We start from the raw sequence: 20241 nt of genomic DNA on the forward strand, positions 1-20241 counted from the left end.
AATGCTAAGTAAACTTGTCAAATAAAAACCAGGCATTCTAGGGCTGGTTGCTAAACACAGAGGAACTCCTCCCTAAACCTTCCCATATGGTTCATTTAATTTTATGGGAAATTCTGGTAAGTGGAGTATTTTACTTCCGTTATAGCTTTTAGTAGTCATGAGAATTTGGTCCTGCTATGTTTAAATCTCACTCCATTGCAGGTAATTAGAAAATAAGATATTGGGATGTTAATGAATTTTAAAAGGAGATTAAGTAGATGGTAGAGTAGAAGATTTTGCCAAGATATCTTGGGAAAAGTCAAGCAGGATGGGGATGGTGGGAGGGGAAGAAGTGAATGTTATTTTAAAGCCACACTTGGTTTTCAGAGCTAAAGGAGGAGGCATCTGTTTAATCCCACAAATGTTCACTGAACCTCAGGCATTGTGTAAAGCCATCAAGGATATTAGCTAAACTTGTTAGTGTCCCCAGCGAGCTTATAGACAGGGGAGAAATGCAAGTCACAGACAAGTAATAATTCAGTATAGTAAGTACTATGACAGTGGTTTAGAAAATACTATGCGAAATTTGGCAGGTAGAAAGCCTCAAGATTATCCTACTGTCCAGGTGGGGAAACCCTCGGCCCAGAGAGAATTACAGACTATATATGTGAGCAAGGAAGAGGTTTTACTAACATTGCATTTTAATACCCAAATACCATCGGGTATTAAAAAAGGAATTCTTAAACGTATTCAAGCCAAGGTCATATAGCATCTGTACCTAGAAGAGTTTCTGCTGCACTGAAGTCATTTGATATTTTTAGGTTAATGTTTTTCTATAAGTTAATATCTACCGTGAATTCCTTCACTTGCTCTTCTGTCAACATGTATGTTACAATATTAACATTCATCAGGCGATAAACATCTTTTTTCAACATTGGTAATTTCAGAGTTTTCATTTTTTAAAGATCATATTGTATATTGTTTTTAGTTGCAGAGACTAGGGTGAAACACCAGTAGAGCAAATAAGACGTGTATTACACCTTTAAGACTTTAGTTGGAGGTTCTCTTTGAAGCTCTGTCAGCTAGGACAACATATTTCAATTTCCATTGACAGCCATGTGAAGATATATAATGGTCTCATGCATTTTAAGTATATTGGGGGCTTTGTATTTTTGACTCCTTTTCCTTTCACAACAGAGTTTATTTACAAGGGAACGTATGACCTTTTTTCTTGTTAATAAGTGGCGCAGTAAACATAAGGTTTGAAGAACTAGCCACCAAAACTTTGTTTTGCTAAATGGCCACATCATTTTCCACGGTTAGAACTTTTTTTTTTTTTTTTTTTTTTTTGAGATGGAGTCTTGCTCTGTCACCCAGGCTGCAGTGCTGTTGAGAGATCAGCTCACTGCAGCCTCCACCTCCTGGGTTCAAGCGATTCTCCTGCCTCAGCCCCCCAAATAGCTGGGATTACAGGCATGCACCACTAGACCTGGTTAATTTTTGTGTTTTTAGTAGAGTTTTCGTCATGTTGGTCAGTCTGGTCTCAAACTCCTGACCTCAGGTGATCCTCCTGCCTCGGCCTCCCAAAGTGCTGGAATTACAGGCATGAGCCACCGTGCCTGGCCACCATGGTTAGAACTTGCTAAAATCTCTGATAGATGACAGTAGATTTGCAGATATAGATGTCTGCTCCAGGATAACCTTTGATGCCTTGAGGCATAAATCCTGGAAATAATAAAAACTTCTTTCAAAAAAACCTATCCCTCAGCATTGGTTATGAGGGACGTTTCAGCCGTTCTTTTCATAAACTGTACATGGAACCATATTCCCCACAGTGCAGGTTCTATAGAATCTTGAGGCAGGATCTTATAGGCTCATTTACCACATAGGAATTCCCTGGGGGAAAATCTCTGGTAGAAATCAGGATGGCTAGTTTTGAGTCTCTTCCTAATAAATATTATTAGGAGTCCTAAGCATTTTAATATTGGGGTAAAAAGAAGTTGAGGTTTCCATTAAGAACCCTTACTTTTGTCAGTTTTTTCCTGTTTGTTTTTTCAATTGATCTCACCTGAAATGTATGTCATATGGTGGTTTGAGGTTAAATGATACAAAAAATTTTACACATTATTTCTGTAAGTATTTTGGTTTGCCAATTACAACAAAACTCAATGGGGCAGTACTGCTGAATTAGATTTGGGGGTTTTGATAATGGGGCAGTTGTCTTCATGGAGTAGAAAACTTCCCCAGGAAATTGGCAGAGTTTTCAGAACTGATAGAGTAAAATCAGAAAATCTATCTACTACTCTTCCTCTTGTTCTCTGGGCCGTGGCATACAAGGGCCTTTGCTCTGTCATTCCTTTTGCCTGGATCATGACTCACTTATTTAAAACTTGCCCAAATTTCAATTCCTTGATGAAATTATGACTGCTCCTTTAAAATTGCAACCCATTGCACCCTCCCCCAATCTTGATCTCTCCTTTTCATCTCCATCTCTTTTCCGAATGTTCTAACATACTGTGTTATTGTGTTTATTGCCTACTCTTTTTCTACTCTTTTTCCTTACTAGAACATAAACTCCATGAGGGCAGCTGGTTTTAGTTGTTTTATTTATGGATGCATCCCAAGCATCTAGAACAAGGCCTGACACATAGTGGAAGGTCAGTAAACTTTTCTAAAATGAGTTTATCCAGGTAAACAGCCATTTTTAATGGGGAGGAGGATCATCTTTCCAGATGCCATGTGCCACTTTTGTTGTAGACAAAGCCAGGTGAATAACATGAACTGTTATAGGTGTTGGCTTTTGGAGTTTTTAACTAAATGGTGTAAGTTCTTGTCAAAGCTGTTAACTTGGTGATGTGAGCAGACTTCACATGAGACATTTGGGACTCGTGTACTGTCTTATTAGGTGTTGTGACAGCACTGTCTATTTCAAGGTTACTTCTCTGTCTCTTTGCTAGTAGCCATTATAAAACCTGGTAAAGTCAGAACTAAGCAGAAGAAAGAAGGTCCAGGTAGGGAGAAGACAAGTAGTGAGTGCAGGCCAGTCAGATGGTTTCCCATCTTGGAAGAAGGGAAGAGAGCCAGTCAGGTGCACTGAGAAGCAGTGATATGGTAGCTGACATAGGATTTCATAATTGGCCAATCGGACATTAGATAGATGTTGAGTTTCAGCTTTAACTTTTTTAAATTTCTTATTTTTAATTACAGTAGGCTTTTGGGGGAACAAGTGGTGTTTGGTTACAAGGATAAGTTCTTTAGTGGTGATTTCCGAGATTTTGGTGCCCCTATCACCTGGGCAATGCACACTATACCCAATGTGCAGTCTTTTATCCCTCACGCCCCTCTGTCCCTCCCCGCAAGTCCCCAAAGTCTAATGTGTCATTCTTATGCCTTTGCATCAGATGTAACTTATAAAACTTAAAGGGGTAAAGGAGATTAAAGCACAGGAGTGGCAGTAGTAGCAAATTCTTTCCTACCGAAGAAGCAGGGAACGCTACTACATAGAGAGAGAAGGGTGTGTGTGTGTGTGTGTGTGTGTGTGTGTGTGTATGTAAAATGGGATAACATTCATCACCTGGCCTCTGCTGGGAGCTCTAAGAAAAGCTAGAAAATTTCACAGGGTATGGCTAAAACAAGTTGCTAGTAAAGAATATTGGAAAAAGATAAGAGATTGTTGACATTGGAGTGGTGGGGAAACAAGGCTCTGACCGTTGACTTATAAATGTGGGTTTAAAATGTTAGTAAGAACTTAAATCTGAGATCCTGAAAATGTACAACCTAATCTATATTGAGACAAAGATCTATATCTGCTTTGTATATCATCATCTTAAAAGTGTCCTGGCAAGTTTATAAGAACTTTTTACATACTGATTGGTTGTCATGGAAACCTACCTTAAAACCCACTATTGTAATCTATACTTGGCCTGAAGTGTATGTATATAAGTGACTTAAAGTCTCGTGTTAGGGAGAAAAGCATCAAGATTCTTGGTGTTTCTCAATTCAGGGCTCTAAAAGATTGACTTATATAAAAAGAAGGCAAATGTGTTTTTTCCTCACTGAGTACTCAAGCCTGCCTTCCCAGTGCTTGATAATTATTGATAGGTACTAGAGTTCATCCCAGAAAGGGCAACCAAAGACTGAGCTTTGAGGACATGGTGGCATATACCTACAGTCTCCAACAGGTTCTTTTTTTGTGATTTGTGCAGAACAGGAAGTGACTGCTGTCTTTTTTTGTTTGTTTTTTTGAGACGGAGTCTCGCTCTGTCTCCCAGGCTGGAGTGCAGTGGCGTGATCTCGGCTCACTGCAAGCTCCACCTCCCGGGTTCACGCCATTCTCCTGACTCAGCCTCCCGAGTAGCTGGGGCTACAGGCGCCCGCCACCATGCCCGGCTAATTTTTTTTGTATTTTTAGTAGAGACAGGGTTTCACGGTGGTCTCGATCTCCTGACCTCGTGATCCTCCCGCCTCGGCCTCCCAAAGTGCTGAGATTACAGGCGTGAGCCACCGCGCCGGGCCTGCTGTCATTTTTAATTACTCCTGTGCATTTAATTTATCTGTCATTCTAAGCCAGTGATTGATTCTCCAGTTCTTAAACAAGGGAGGGATAGATAAAGCCAGTCGCCTGAACTTCAGGCAGTTGGAAAATTCTGGCATTGACTGTAGCTATTTCAACCTTGAATGGGTTTAGTGGAAGAATAGTGTCTGTCTCTTTTTTTTTCTTTATCTCCCTGTTATCTCTCTTTGAGCTAAGTACTGTGATTGTATCTTAACAAAGACCAATTTAGTGAAATAAAGAATAGAGTGGACATGTCATCTTAAGCATTTAGAATGACAAATGTCTGTAAAACCAAAAGTTTGAGAATCACTGAACAATATCATTTCACTCTAAATTGAGGAAAAATTGTGACTTGTTTCTAGACTCTGTATCTAAAGCTGTTTTATAATTATATCTTGACATTTCCCCACTCCCACTGCCCACCAAGGTTTCATTCAGAATCTTCTGAGGATCCTTAGGCCCATTTGAGAAAAACACAAAAGAAGTTAGAGGTAAACGAGGATATTACCTTAGACTGAGTTAATGCGTAGATGTAATTCTGTGTACCCTATTTTATCTTATATAATAATTATGCATGTCTTAAGTTTTACATTTTTATTACATTTTGAGTTTAAATTAAATAAGCTTTATAAAACATATATAAATAATAAAAAAAGACATAAGAAACACCAGTATACATAATGCTCAGTTTAAGAAAAAGGGCATTACTAAAATCTAAACCAAACGCCCTTTCTTTTCTTCTCCCACAGAAGAACCTACATTTTATATTTTTGTTTTCTGTTTAATTCATGTTTATAATTTCCTCGAATATCTTACAGGATTCTGCCTATATGTTGTCATTCTAACAATATATTGCTTGGTTTTGGAAGGCTGATGGGGGAAAGGGAATATGAGTTTATTTTTTCTTTATTCTTAACATTGTGCTTGGAATAGGACAGGTCTCAAATTAGATTCCCCTACTCAGGGGCCCGCAGGTTTTTATCTCTGATCTCCTGCACCCTCACAAGATGTGAAAATTGAAGCTCTCATTCCTTAGTTTCATGTGAAAATTGAAGCTCTCATTCCTTAGTTTCAATCAATGCTCTTAGGATAGATGCTGGCTTCACAGCTCTCCCTACTACCTCTCAGGGTTCTCTCCCGCTTTTAGTTTCTGACCTTTTATTATTTCATACTAGCTTAAAAGTTCATCGGTGAAGTTAAAAATATTTTGTTTTCATATTTTATCATCTGTCATTTGTAGCTGTTTTTATCTGACCACTCTTTCAGGGAACTTGGCTATATACTTCTGGAAATGGAAGAACCTATATTCCAGTTTTTAGTTTTAGAACATTCGTGTTGTATTCCTATGCTTTCTTTTCATATGCGCAGAGCTATATGGTCCTGGAAGAAACTTTATTTTGATTGTCTACCAATTACTTTTTTTCACTTAATTTTTTTGGCCTCTCTCTCTTTAAATGACTGCATAGTGATTTGACAAAATGTATGTAAACAGCCGATTACATTACATGACTTGTTGGAGATTATTCTTCTCATTGGAATGCACCTGGGCATGAAGTAATATAAACACATTTAAGAATTAAATAATGATTTTGCTTAGAGTTTGTGTGTGTGTGTGCTTATGTGTGTACATGTATTTTCCACTAGGCTGCTGCGCTGAATAATAATGATTCCAGCCAGAATGTCTTGAGCCTGTTTAATGGATATGTTTACAGTGGCGTGGAAACTTTGGGGAAGGAGCTCTTTATGTACTTTGGACCAAAAGCCTTACGGTAAGATAAGCCTGTAGGATACATCTTATCTCTCTATATTTAAAGATGCGTAGAAGGCTAGATGGAGTTTGCCGGGTGTCACATTTAATCATATAGGAAGTACTGTGTTTTTAAGAGAGCTCCAATATGAGAGGTTGTGATTCTATCATGGAAATCAATAAACAGCAGAAGAATAAATTCTGATGTCATCATCACTTGGAAGACAGTCATTTTACAGGGCTTCCCAAGATGTATTAGAGCAACACATCTGTTTTGCTAGTCCCCAAGCTTCCTATACCACAAGTCTCTCCTTGTTTTTACCGAATGCTTATTGTATTCAGTGACATTGGTTACTTTATATTTGTGACAGGCCCTAGTTTGGTTTAAATGTATCACTTGATCTTTAAATATTTTTCTGGCTTCCTGCTTTCTCTGAAGCCTTGAATGGAATTTGGAAATTTACTTAGAGAATGTAAAAACTTTCCAGAGAAATAACAGGTTCTCCATTGTTTCACAGTTCCCATGGAAATTCATGGCTAATATACTGGCAGAGAAGGACTAGCAACCTACTCCCTTTGTTGACTTAAAGATAAAAAAGTCAAAATATATGTAATTGTGATGCATGATCACATATTTAATTTTTGCAGGAAAACGAAAGCGGCCTTTGAGTTAATATGTCTACCCAATCTCATTCTGTCTTTTCTGAGTTTAGCCTAAGCTTTTGCCAACTGTAAAAATTGATACTGCTTCCTCAAATCGTTTTTAGTGCTGTTTAAAGATACTGACCACAGTTATCACCTTTTTCTTAAAAGAAAAGACCCGTTCCTGGACCCCAGGCTAACCAAAGGTGAATAATTGTCACAAAGAGATGATACTAGATGCTTGTTCTTTATTGCATCTCATCTACCACATATTTAGAGTAATCCAGGGTTTATGTAATTGCTTTTCCTTTGAGGTGTTCTCTTTTCATTGTCAGCAGCTGCTGTCCTTGGACAACATTGTCACTTCATGGTTTTGCTTAGTCTGGAATTGGTAACATCAGCGTATGCCTAGTTGTTCATGCAGTAATGATATATTGCAGGTTACACTGCTGCTGTAGTAGACTGATGTGATGGAAAACTCGTAGCTCTGGATAGAGTAGTACACAATGGGATCTATGCACGATAGTTGAAAACATTGATATGTTATTGATTCTCTGGTGTTAGGTACAGATTTATTTCTGTAAGATGAGAGGGGGTTTTTATCAGGTGCTCTCCACCAGACTGATAAGAGGGAAGTCATTTCTCAGCACACGGCTGTCAGTAAGTGTTCCATGAAGTTGTAAACAAGGACAATCACTTCTTCAAACTCATTGAACTAGTGCCCTCCCTGGAGAGTACCTATGTCAGTATATGGGTGGGAAAAATGCAGTGGCTTGCTTCCTTTCAGTTTCCTGCAGCCATAACAACTATTGGACGTAACAATTCAAGGTCAATGGCAGATCTGCTGTTGGAATCTGAACCTAAAATCATTTGCTCCTCTTTTCACAATGTAACAGAAGTTCAAAAAATGTACTTCCAACCTGTGCTTCTTAGAGGAATGGATAACTCTCTCAAAGAAATGTGATCTTTTTGTGAGGCTGCAGGTCTGTGCACCTGCAATAGAAATGTAGTCTTCATTTTTGACTTCTGCCTCCCACCCACCTGGCTCGTCTGCATTTGATAGAGCATATAGCAGGAAACACTTTTAAAGGTTGCTCACAGTTTTCCCTTGATACCCAACTTTTCACAAGCAAAATTGCCCGCAGAGTTTAGTCATAAAGTGTGTGCATCTCACAGGTCGGGCCATGAATCTCCTGGGATTCATTTGTTAATGAAAGTAGAATACAAGCATAGCCCTCTAAAAGAATCTGCCCTGTAAAAATCCACACATCAGAAAGATACAAATTAGAGATTGATTACTTCTCTACCTACTAAGTGGTATATTCAGGTGCTCCTGATAGTGCCAAGGAATACTAAAAATTATTTGATACACATTTATTTTAGGAGCACTATTGTGGTGTTATGTGTGATTAATACCTGTACAACTTCTGAACACTTTCCAGTAACTCTTCAACTAAAACAACACAAACGTCACTTGAAGTTTTTGCTACAAATGTAACAAGTACTCAGTAGAGAAAACTGAAAAATAATGAAAATAAGTGTAAAGTAATACATTCTCAATCCCACTACCAGGTGTAATCTTTATTAACTTTGGATGCATACATTGCCACATTGCCAGTATAGTGTGTGCGAATGTTTATATGCATGTTCACCCAGCTGCACTCACACTTAAGCTATCATTTTAATCAAAATGGACATAGCTGTTGCATTTTGGACTAAAATTTAAAAAACAGATAGATAGATAGATAAATAAATATATTTTTCCAAGACCATTTTCTGTTTCCAGTTTGTGATTTACATGACTCTGGCTTTTGAAGTTATATGTGCTCAGAGACCAGAAACTATATCTGAGATATTTTGGAGGCTTTGCCATTTTAGAAATGCCTTATGCATGATTGATTTTATAATTTATTGGGGTTTAAGTATGAACCTCAAATCAGTTATGCAAGAGATAATATAATGATTCTTTTTAGTTTGCTGAAATGTCTTTATTGAATCCATCATATATTACTTATGAAAGAGTTTTACAGCTTCAACATAGTTTCTGTACTATCATATAACATGTTAGGAGAAATAGAAGTGTACTTTTACTCTGTATAATACTTTAAGATTCATTCATATTGTTTGAAGTATCAGTGATACTTTCTTTTCTTTTACTAAGTAGTCTCCCATTGTATGAACATACCATATTTTGTTAATTCATTCATCAGATGATGGACATTTGGATTGTTTCAAGTTTTTAATATTGTGAATAAAATTGCTATGAATATTCACATACATATGACATATATGTGTGGACATACATTTTCATTTCTCTTGGATAAATTACCAAATGACTTAGAAATTCTAAGTCATTTGGTAAGCATATGTTTGACTTTAAGAGGAATTGCCAAACTGTTCTTAAAAGTGGTGGTACCATTTTACATTCTCACCAGCAGAGTATGAGGATTTCAGTTACTCAGCATCTTTGCCAGCACCTGGTATTGTCAGTCGTGTTAATTTCTGCTATTCTAATAGGTGTACAGTGTATCTCACTATGATTTTAATTTTCTTCTCCCTACTAACTAATGATATCTGATGCAATATGCGTATTTCCTGTTTGTGTATTTTATAGGGTGATGTGTCTATTAATGTTTTCCTTTTTTATTGGATATATTTTTGTATTATTGAGTTATAGTATTCTGCATATATTCTAGATGTCAGTCATTTATCAGATACATGTTTTGCAAGTATTTTCTCCCAATCTATGGCTTTTCTCTTCATTTTCTTAACCATATCTCTTCAAGATTAAAAACTTTTAAGTTTGATGAAACCTAATTTATCAAAATTTTTTTTCATGGTTCATTCATACTTTTTGTGACCAGTCTAAGAAACATCTGCCTAATGCAAATTAATCAACATTTCCTTGTTTGTTTTCTTCTGGAAGTTTTATTGAGTTAGCTCTTCTGTTTAGGATTATGATCTATTTTGAGTTCTTTTTTGTATATGGTACAAGGCAGGAGCTGAACTTTGTCTTTTTGCATGTGTATTTTCCAGCACCATTGTTGACAAGATTATCCTTTCTCCATTGAATTTCTTTGTAACTTTGTTGAAAATTAGTTGACCATATATGTATGGGTCTATTTCTGAACTCTGCATTCAGAAGAATATCAGATAAAGTGATATTCTTTTATCATTTTTCGTGTCTGTCCTTTCACCAATAATACACTGTCTTAATTAAAGTAGCTTTAAAGTCAGTTTAAATTAAGTAGTGTCAGTCGTCTGACTTTATTCTTTTTTTTTTTCAAAATTGTTTTTGTTGTTTTAGTTATCTTTCTACATTTTAGACTTAGCTTGTTGATTTCTACAGAGTTCTTTCTGGCGTTTTGATTGGCCTTGTGTTGGATCTATAGATCAATTAGGTGATAATTCACATGCTAACATTATTGTCTCCCACTCCATGAACACAGTATATATTAATATGTACTTAGATCTTCCTTCATTTCTTTATCAGTATTTTGTAATTTTCAGCTTCAGACCTATTTTATATTTGTAACTAAGTGGGTTTTTTTGGAGCTATTGTAAAGGGTACTTTTTTAAAATTTGAATTTCTAATTGTTCATTTGCAGTGTATGGAAATACAATTTTTGTGTGTATATTGACCTTGTATCCTGCAACCTTGCTGATATGATCTGGCTCTGTGTCCCCACCCAGATTTCATCTTGAATTGTAATTCCCAAGTGTCGAGGTGTGGGGGGGCATGTAATCCCCTTGTGTCAAGGGAAAGAGGCGACTGGATCATGGGGGCAGTTTCCCCCATGCTGTTCTTGTGATAGTGAGTGAGTTCTCACTAGATCTCTTGGTTTTATAAGGGGCTCTTCCCCCTTCTCTTTCTCTTCTCTCTCCTGCTGCCATCTGAAGAAGGTCCTTGCTTCCCTTTCACCTTCCACCATGATTGTAAGTTTCCTGAGACCTCCCAAACCATGTGGAACTGCAAGTCAATTAAGCCTCTTTCCTTTATAAATTATCCAGTCTCAGGGAAGTTCTTTACAGCAGTGTAAAAACAGACTAATACACTTGCTAAACTCGTTATAGTTCTAGTCGCTTTTTCTTGTATACTTTTAATATTTTCTATGTAGATAATCATATCATCTGTGAATTAAAGCAGTTTTATTTTTTCCTTTCTGATCTATACGACTTTTTTAAAAAAAATTTACTTCAAGTTCTAGGATACATGTGCAGAACATGCAGGTTTGTTACATAGGTATACATGTGCCATGGTGGTTTGCTGCACCCATCAACCTGTCATCTAGGTTTTAAGCCTCGCATGCATTAAGTGTTTGTCCTAATGCTCTCCCTCTCCTTGTCCCCCACACCCTATATGCCTTTTATTTCTTTTTCTTGTTTTATTGCACTGGCCAGGACCCCCAGCATGATGTTGAGTAGTAGTGGTGAGAGCAAATAAGTTTGCCTTGTTGTCTGTGATATTAGCTTTATTTTCTTTTATTAAATCAAAAAATTTCCCTTTTATTTCTAATTTGTTGAATTTTTCAAGTATTTTTTCTGCATCTATTGAGATCATCATATTGCCTTTCTTACTTCATTTGTTTATGTGTGGAATTCTATATTGATTGATTTTTAAATTTTGAATGAGCCTTGCATTCCTGGAATATACTCCACTTTGTCATGATGGATTATCCTTTCTATATGTTTCTGGATTCGATTAGTTAATATTTTATTGAGGACTTTTGCTTGTGTCTTCATAAGAGATATTGCACTATGGTGTTATTTTTCTGTTACTGCCTTTGTCTAATTTTGGTATTAGGGTAATGATGGCCTCCAACTGAGTTTTATCTGATATTCCAGAAACATTTGTGTAGATTTGTTATTGGTATAACATCAACTGGTCTGATGTGTTTGGAGTTCCAGAAAGGAAAGAGAAAAAAACAAAAGACATTTTTAAAAGAAGTAATGGCCAAGAATTGTGCAGGATTAACAAAGCTATGGAACAAGGTGACATAATCTAACATTCTTGTAACTGTCATCCTAGAAGAAAGAAAGAACAGAACAGAAGACATCTTTGGATTTAAATGGCCAAGAATTTTCTTAACAAACCACAGATCCAAGAAGCTAAAAGAGCCTCAAACCAAACCAAATGTCCCTCACGCGTACCTAGCCAATGTGCTAAAAACCAAAGATGAAGAGAAAGTGCTGGAAGCAGAGAAAAAGAAACATTACATATTAATACAAAGGAACAAAGCTAAGAAATACATTTACAGAAATTATGTAAGACAGAAGACAACAGAGCAACGTTTGCTGAAAGAAAAACCTCTCAACTCAGAATTCTAAACCCATCTAATATATCTATTAAAAATGAAAGTATAATAAAGACTTTTTCGAAAAAAAGAAGCTAAGAGAATGTAGTAGCAGGAGACCTTCAGTGCAAGAAAAGTTAAAGTCTGTCCAGCATAAGGGATATAATAACAGACAGAAATCTGAACTACAGAAAGAAAAAACTGGGAATGGGAAACTTGGAAGTAAATATAAAAGATGTTTTTCTGTTATGTTCTATATCTAAAGCAAGCATAATAACAATTTATTGTGGACTTTATAACATATGTCAGAGTAAAATGCATTGCAACAATAGTACAAATGAGATAGGAAAATGATGGTACACTAATGTTGTTGCAATATACGTTTTGCATATCATTTGAAGATATGCATATCATTTGAAGATATCACTGAGATAACTTGTATCTCAGTGATATACGTTTTGCATATCATTTGAAGATTTGCATATCGTTTGAATATATCACTGAGATAACTTGTATCACAGTGTAAGATGTGTATTATAAAACCTAGAGCAACTACTAAAAAAAATTCAAAAAGTGGTAAAAGTAATAAGCTGCTATGGAGATAAAATAGAAGTTTTAAAAATGCTCAATCCAAAAGAATGCATTAAAAGATGAACAAAGAACAGATGGAACAAATAGAAAACAATAGTAATACAGTATATTTAAATCAAAGCATAAAAATAATCATATTAAATATAAATAATCTAACCATCCCAATTATTTGTCAGAAATTAATTGAATAAAAACACAAGACCCAACTATAATGTGCCTATAAGAAAACCACTTAAAATATAATGATGCAGGTTAAAATAAAAGGATGGAAACAGAAATACTATGGAAACACTTATCAAAAGAAAGCTGGAGTAGCTAGAATAAAATCAAAGTAGATTTCAGATCAAGGAATATTACTGAGGGTAAAGAAGGACATTAAACAAAGATTAAGGGGTTAATTCATCAAGAAAATGTAGTAATCCTAATAGAAATTCAAAAGATGTAAAGCAAGAACTGCTAGAATGGAAAGGGCAAAGAGAAACTAATATTGTTGAATAATTCAACACTCTCTTGTCAGTAACTGATAGAACAAGTGGGCAAAAATCAGCAAGGATAAAAGACCTGAGCAACACTATCAACCACCTTGACCTAATTGACAAGTAGAGAACATTCCACCCAACAACACATGCTTTTCAAGTGCACGTGGAACACTTAGCAAGATTGACCAGATTATGGACAGCAAAATGAGTCTTAACAAATTTAAAAGTATTGATATCATGGAAGAATCCTCTCTGACTACAACAGAATTAAACTAGAAATTATTGAGATACCTAGAAAAATCTTTTTTTTTTTTTTCTTTTTCAAATGGAGTCTTGCTCTTTCACCCAGACTGGAGTACAGTGGAGGGATCTCTGCTCATTGCAGCCTCTACCTCCCGGGTTCAAGTCATTCTCCTGCCTCAGCTTCTTGAGTAGCTGGGATTACAGACGCCTGCTACCATGCCTGGCTAATTCTTATATTTTTAGTGGAGACGACGTTTCACCACGTTGGCCAGGCTGGTCTCAAACTCCTGACCTCAGGTCATCCACCCGCCTTGGCCTCCCAAAGTGCTGGGATTACAGGCGTGAGCCACTGCGCCCAGATGAAAAATTTTAAGTATTTGGAAATCAATGTGCTTCTAAACTCACCTGTCAAATAAATCACAAAGGAAGTTAGAACATATTTTGAATTGAATGAAAATGAAAACACCAGATCAAAATTTGTAGGAGACAGCTAAAGCAATGCTTGAGGGAATGTTCTGGCATTAAATGTTTTTTATAAATGAATAAAATTCTCTAAGATTTAAGCTTCCATATAAAAAACCAGAAGAATAAGAGCTAATTAAACCCAAAACAGACAGAAGGACGGAAATAATGAAGATAAGAACAGAAATCAATGGAATTTAAAAATGAAAGCAATAGAGAAAAAAAAAATCAATGAAGCAAATAATTGGTCCTTTGAAAAGCATAATAAAAATGAATGACACCAAAAATTGGTTCTTTGAAAAATGTAATAAAAATGATAAACTTTTAGCTCAATGCAGTCCAATATAAACATGGGAGACATATATATAATTTAAAATCTTCCAATAGCTGCATTAACCAAAGCAAAAAGAAATCAATTTTAATAATGTATTTTATTAACCTATACAAAATATTTCAACATATAAACAATATAAACAATTATTGATAAGCTATGTAACTTTTTTATACTAAGTCTTCAAAATCTACTGTGTATTTTATAATTAGAGTACACATTAATTTGAACTAATAACATTTCCAGTGCTCACTTGCCACATGTGGGTAGTGGCTGCCATATTGGACAATACAGCTCACATATAAACACTATGAGGAATGACAAAGGGAACATTACTGCAGATCCTCAAGTTGTTATTTGAATAGAAATAGGACACTATATATTACCTAACAAATTTATGTCCATGAATTCAACAACTAAAATAAATGGACAGATTCCTTGAAAGACACAAATTATCAAAACATACTCTAGAAAAGTAAAAATATGAGTTATTTTCTATGTTTTAAATAAGTTGAGTTGATAGTTTAAAACTTCTCAAGAAAGAAAACCCCAGGCATATTTAAGGAACATGTTCTGTTTTATCTTTTTCATCCTTTTTTCTCTTTCTTAGGTTTGGATAATTTCTATTAATCTATATTCAGGTTCACTTATTCTTTCCTCTGCTCTGTGTGGTCTGCTGGTCTGCTCATTGAAGAAATGTCTTCTCCCTGCTATCATGTATTTTGGTTTCTCTGCTGAAATATCACACCTGTTCATGTGCCTTTATACTAGATCCTTACATATGTTAAATCATTAACATATTAATAACTAATATATAATATAAAATTTGATTAAGAATCAATATTTTAAGTTTAAAATTAATTTAACATTACTTTTAAATCACCTGTCTCATAGATATGACATCTGGTGCATCTTTGGGTCTGGCTCTGTTGACTGCTTTATCTCTTGATATATTTATCTCTTGATACTTTTTTAATCTTTGTGTGTATATATGTGTCTTATCATTTTTTTGAATCCTAGATATTGTCTATAGAAGACAAAAAGCTAAATCCCAGACACCATGTATAGACAAATAAGAGCTAAATAATATTTAAGCTCAGAAACAGTCATGCCTCTTCTGTCAGTCATTAGTGTCAGGGATTGAGTGAGTCTAGTAAAGTAGTTGACCTTCGTTTGAGTTTTGCTTTGTTTGGGTTGGCTTCAGTGCACCAACAACTTCAAAACTCCAGCTGCTACTGCTACTTTATGCCTTGTGTGTGGTCTGGTTTGGCAGTGGATGGTTTCTCTGTGTTGCTGCTCGACTCTCAGCTTTCAGCACATCTTGCATATTCATGTCACAGAGAAAGTCTCTCCATGTTCTTACCTCTCCACCATGTAGACTGCTGTCGCTTGTGACTCAGTGGGAGGCTTATGATGGGGATAGTGGGGATATTTACTTCTGGATTAGCCTGGAACTTGGGCAGGCCTTTGTGTATGTAGAACCCAAGGTCGCAGTTTTCTTAGGGTTACTGTCCCTTGCCCTCCTATGGCAGCCCAACTCTGCCTTGCACCTGTGGGTGTACTTGGGTCAGAGACCTTCCTACCTCTTTTCTGGTGGAAGCAGATTTCTCTTTGTATCATCACAGTATTTTGTGCCAAAGCCGATTTTCTGTTTCAACTCTAGGGACAGATGGCTTTTGCTTCTACCTCACCTTCAACAGGCCAGGGTACCTTTGCCTGGGCTGGGTGGCCGAAGGGTTTCCGCTGCTGTCCTGTGGCAGGCTGCTTATGGTTGTTATTCAGTATAAGACATATTGTTTGGGCAGAGGAAGTTTCCTGTTCCTCCCTCAAGGACAGATATGACCTTTGTTTCTACCTCTCCCTTGGCCCCAGCAGCTTAAAGACTTTTTAAGACTTGGACTTCATCTCAAAGAATTGTTCAAGAAGCAGACAGAGTTTCATGAAGACAGGTGTCATGCCACCAAGAGCAGCTCTTTCAGGTCTCTTGCTGTCACTCACATCTTTCACATGGGCCCACGAGTTTGCATTCTCCTTGTGTCTGGGGCTCCGGGGATTCTAAACTGTCACACCAGCCCACATTCAGTATGTAAAAGTTTGTTGAAAAATTTGCAGTTTTCTGCTTTCCCATTTTTATAGTAGCCTTCTCTTCCTCTTGTGCTCTGCCACAGGTGAAACAATTTGTGTATTCTGACTTTACTTTCCATGGCGGGGCTTGTCACATTTTGGAATTTAGCTTACCTGGTTGCGTTGCAATCTCATGTCTCTGATGGGCTTAAGAAAATGTATGATTTTGTAGATAATGTGATTTTTTTTCTCCTTGTTGGAGTGGTAGCTATGTTCACTTTCAGCCTTCTGCATCCTAAGTAGTAGCAGAACTCCTGTTTTTTTTTTAGCATTGTTAAAACCATATCTTTTTACATTCTTTTTTTTTTTAAATTCCCAGCATAGGTTTTACAACTATTATATTCTACATTTTCCACTCTTTATTACCCTTAGGACACTTCTGACCACTTGAAAATTTTTATAGGCAGTTGCCTTATTTGCAAAATGTAGTTGTCATTAATGTGAAACTGTGACAGTACTGCTTTGTTTATGCTATTTGTGCTTGCTTAAGGATGTTCAGATTATTCTGACAGTGATAGCTTGGAGAATACGGCTGATTCTTAAAACAGGATCAGGGCTTATTTACTAGTTTCTTTAGGAAGATATTTCTAATGAGAGGAATTTTCTTACTATTAATTGAATTTTTAGTTTGGGCACATTTTCATATTAGAACTTGGTTGCAAGTGACAGAAGCCCAACTCAAGCAAGTTCAATAATTATTTATTATCTTTTGTTGACTTTGGCACCAAAAACTTCTTTAAAATTTAAAAAAGCATATGAAGTATCTTACAAAACCTGAAGAGAATACAGGAAGGCTTCAAGGAGAACTAAAGCAAGCAAAGACTAAAAGCTGTTAGGATTCCTCTTCATTTCTTCACTCTGCTCCTCACCGAAATCTTCTATAGTCTTCCTCTTTGCAGGGAGACCTTCCTTTGCTTTGCTGGTGCTCACATTGGGAATCATTCCCATAGACAGCTCTCATATGAGATCTCTTAACGCTAACAGGATCTCCTTGGGTCCTACGTCTTTAAATTCATCAGAAAAATTGACGAATCCGCTTGGATACTGATGGATCTAGCTTGGGACAGGTGTCCATTTCTGAATCAACTGTATCAAAGGCACAGGATCTGAGAAAACGACGGAGACCTGTTCAGGTTAAGCCTAATGCCCACCCTTGGACCAGGCAACTGTGGTTGGCAGGTAGACTTCCATTATGCAGAGTGAATTGTCTCGGGTAACCTTTTGGGTTGGTAGAAGGAGCTTGAGATAGAAATAAGGATCTGATAAAAGTTTCCTAAACTAATTAATTATGAGGAATCCTGAAAAGCAAATGAAACCCTAAAAATGTCGTTTCTTTATGTAATATGGGCCTATGTCCTGGTTTAAAAAAAAAAATAATCAGTATCAATTGTTGTCGCAGTATAGATGTTTACTGTGCCTCAAATATTTTCATGATACTGATACATTTTTTATAGTTTAAGATCAAAGGTACTTAGTAATAAACCCATGAGATGTGTTGGTTTATTGGGGCTCAGTTATAATATCTATTTAATAAAACAAAATAAATAAAAATTTAAAAAAACATTTTATGTACTTTTTTCCTAAAAATGAATTGATTTATAAGACAGAGCCATACTTATTTGATCTAAGGTTCTTGCTGGGGCTACTCCTGCATTTGAATTGGGTCTTAACCTTTGAGATTTTTTATGTGGATGTGGTTTCATTATAGAAAGTGATTTAGAATCCACTTTATGAGCCATGCAGCTGAAAAGATTTTAGATATGATGGCTTCTGGGCATGACAGTTGTACACCTTTCACTGGGGTTGAACTTCCGTAAGTTAAATTATGGAGTACTTACAGGCACACATTTTTCCTGTCAAGAACTATGGGGCATGTAAAATGCATTTATGATTGATAGTAGGGCACACAGAGTTTAAAACCCACATTTTTAAAGTTAGACTGGTTAACCTTGTACAATACTATAACATGGTGCTCCACAATTAGAAGCACAGAGCAGTAGCATTCGCTGCCAAAAGAGCCATATTTATGAACTCAACAAAGCTATGAGGAGAAGGATTTGAAAGGCGGATCACAGTATTTCATCTTGAGAATCATTTTTGATCTTCATCATCAGAGGTCTTACAGAACTACTTTTTTTAAAAAACTGGACATGCTAATCAATCCTATAAAATCTGAAAGGTTACGAATTTTTCATCACTGCCTTGTGGCTTTCAAGTTAACCTTAAATATTTATAAATCTCCTCTTCCCAATACATATAGAGGTAAAAGAAAACGAAAAGAATTGAGGACAATAGCATTTTGACTTGTTCTCTCTTTTTTTTTGATACGTAAGATTTTGCAAAAATAAAAAAAATTATTTCATTGCCTAGTGCAAAACAAGGGGGGAAAAGAGCATTTTAAACTGTAGATATTATTTTGCAATAGGTAATTATTTCCAATCCATTGTGGTTAGAAATAAGGAATTTGAATATTAGTGGCTTTGTAGAATTTATGAAAACACAAACTATAGGCAACTTAAACTTAGCCTTATCTCATCCCAAGCCTTTGAATCTGAGAAAATGCCAAGAGATGCTAGACTGTTCCGTGAATAAAAGATACTTCATCTGACAAGAAAAGAGGAGCAGGGGTGTATTTTCTTGGGCTTATTGTTGGTACCATATTATTTCTTTGAGAAGTTATTTTACTTTTGAGTTGAAAAACTGATTGTCATGTCTTCTATCTTTATAAGGATACAAAGTCATGAGAGAAAAATATATAATAATCTTACCACTGGTTTCTGCCCTTTAAAAGTGTCTATCCTGACTAACATTTGTTTGCTTATAATCCAAAAAAAAATGATAGTACAGGAAAAAAGCTTGATAAATGATATACTTTCTGCCACTCAAAAATGGGTTTGATTTTGTTTCAGGATTCATTTCGGAATGAAAGGCTTCATCATGATTAATCCACTTGAGTATAAATATAAAAATGGAGCTTCTCCTGTTTTGGAAGTGCAGCTCACCAAAGATTTGATTTGTTTCTTTGACTCATCAGTAGAACTCAGGTAAAAAAAATTAAATAAAAGTACTTACGCTGCAATACTGCAGAGCTTGGTTTGGGATGTCACACGTGTAACTAAAGAAACAAATAAACAAACAGTTTGTAATTGATGAAACCTCATTTTAAAGAAGTCTTCAGATAATATAATTTGTAAGGTCTTTATTGTTTGCATATGTAACTCTTATACCCTGATTAACATAAAGGGCTTATAGCAAAGCTCATTTTAAAAGACACTTTGTGAAATTATAACCAGACTTATGATTAATGCGTTTTATATTCCTTTCTATAGAAACTCAATGGAAAGCCAACAGAGAATAAGAGTGATGAAAGAATTAGATGTATGTTCATCTGAATTTAGTTTCTTGAGAGCAGAAAGTGAAGTTAAAAAACAGAAAGGCCGGATGCTAGGTGATGTGCTAATGGATCAGAACGTATTGCCTGGAGTAGGGAACATCATCAAAAATGAAGCTCTCTTTGACAGTGGTCTCCACCCAGCTGTTAAAGTAAGTTTTAACTATTTTTTAAATTATCTGTTGATTTTTCAGTACTGTGAAGGAACCAACGTGAAAGCCTTAACTCTGCATTTCAGTAACACAGTCTCATCAGACTTCAGGTGTCCCGCTTCCCATTTCTACCCAGGTCAATTTCTCGTTGCAGCCGGCTCCTACCACCGCACTTGCACTTACAGTTGCCTTGTGCACACGCTCCCACTCCACATTTCACTCTATCAGTCTTCCTTAACTTGCCCTGCTTT

The 20241-nt window shown here is 36.1% G+C and overlaps 1 protein-coding gene across 4 annotated transcripts in view; it reads left to right on the forward strand.

Annotated features, from left to right (window-relative positions):
- Positions 1-20241, forward strand: part of NEIL3 (nei like DNA glycosylase 3) — a 52790-nt gene that overhangs the window by 6459 nt on the left and 26090 nt on the right. For 3 of the 4 annotated variants that reach the window (XM_526741.7, XM_009448604.4, XM_009448603.3), the window contains exons 2-4: positions 6179-6303; positions 19357-19491; positions 19777-19990. In XM_526741.7, coding sequence (XP_526741.3) covers positions 6179-6303; positions 19357-19491; positions 19777-19990 — 474 coding nt within the window. The remainder of the gene's footprint in view (positions 1-6178; positions 6304-19356; positions 19492-19776; positions 19991-20241) is intronic. The other variant, XM_016952535.4, reaches the window with a different exon arrangement.

Source organism: Pan troglodytes, chromosome 3 (genome assembly GCF_028858775.2).
Source record: "Pan troglodytes isolate AG18354 chromosome 3, NHGRI_mPanTro3-v2.0_pri, whole genome shotgun sequence".
NCBI lineage: Eukaryota > Metazoa > Chordata > Mammalia > Primates > Hominidae > Pan > Pan troglodytes.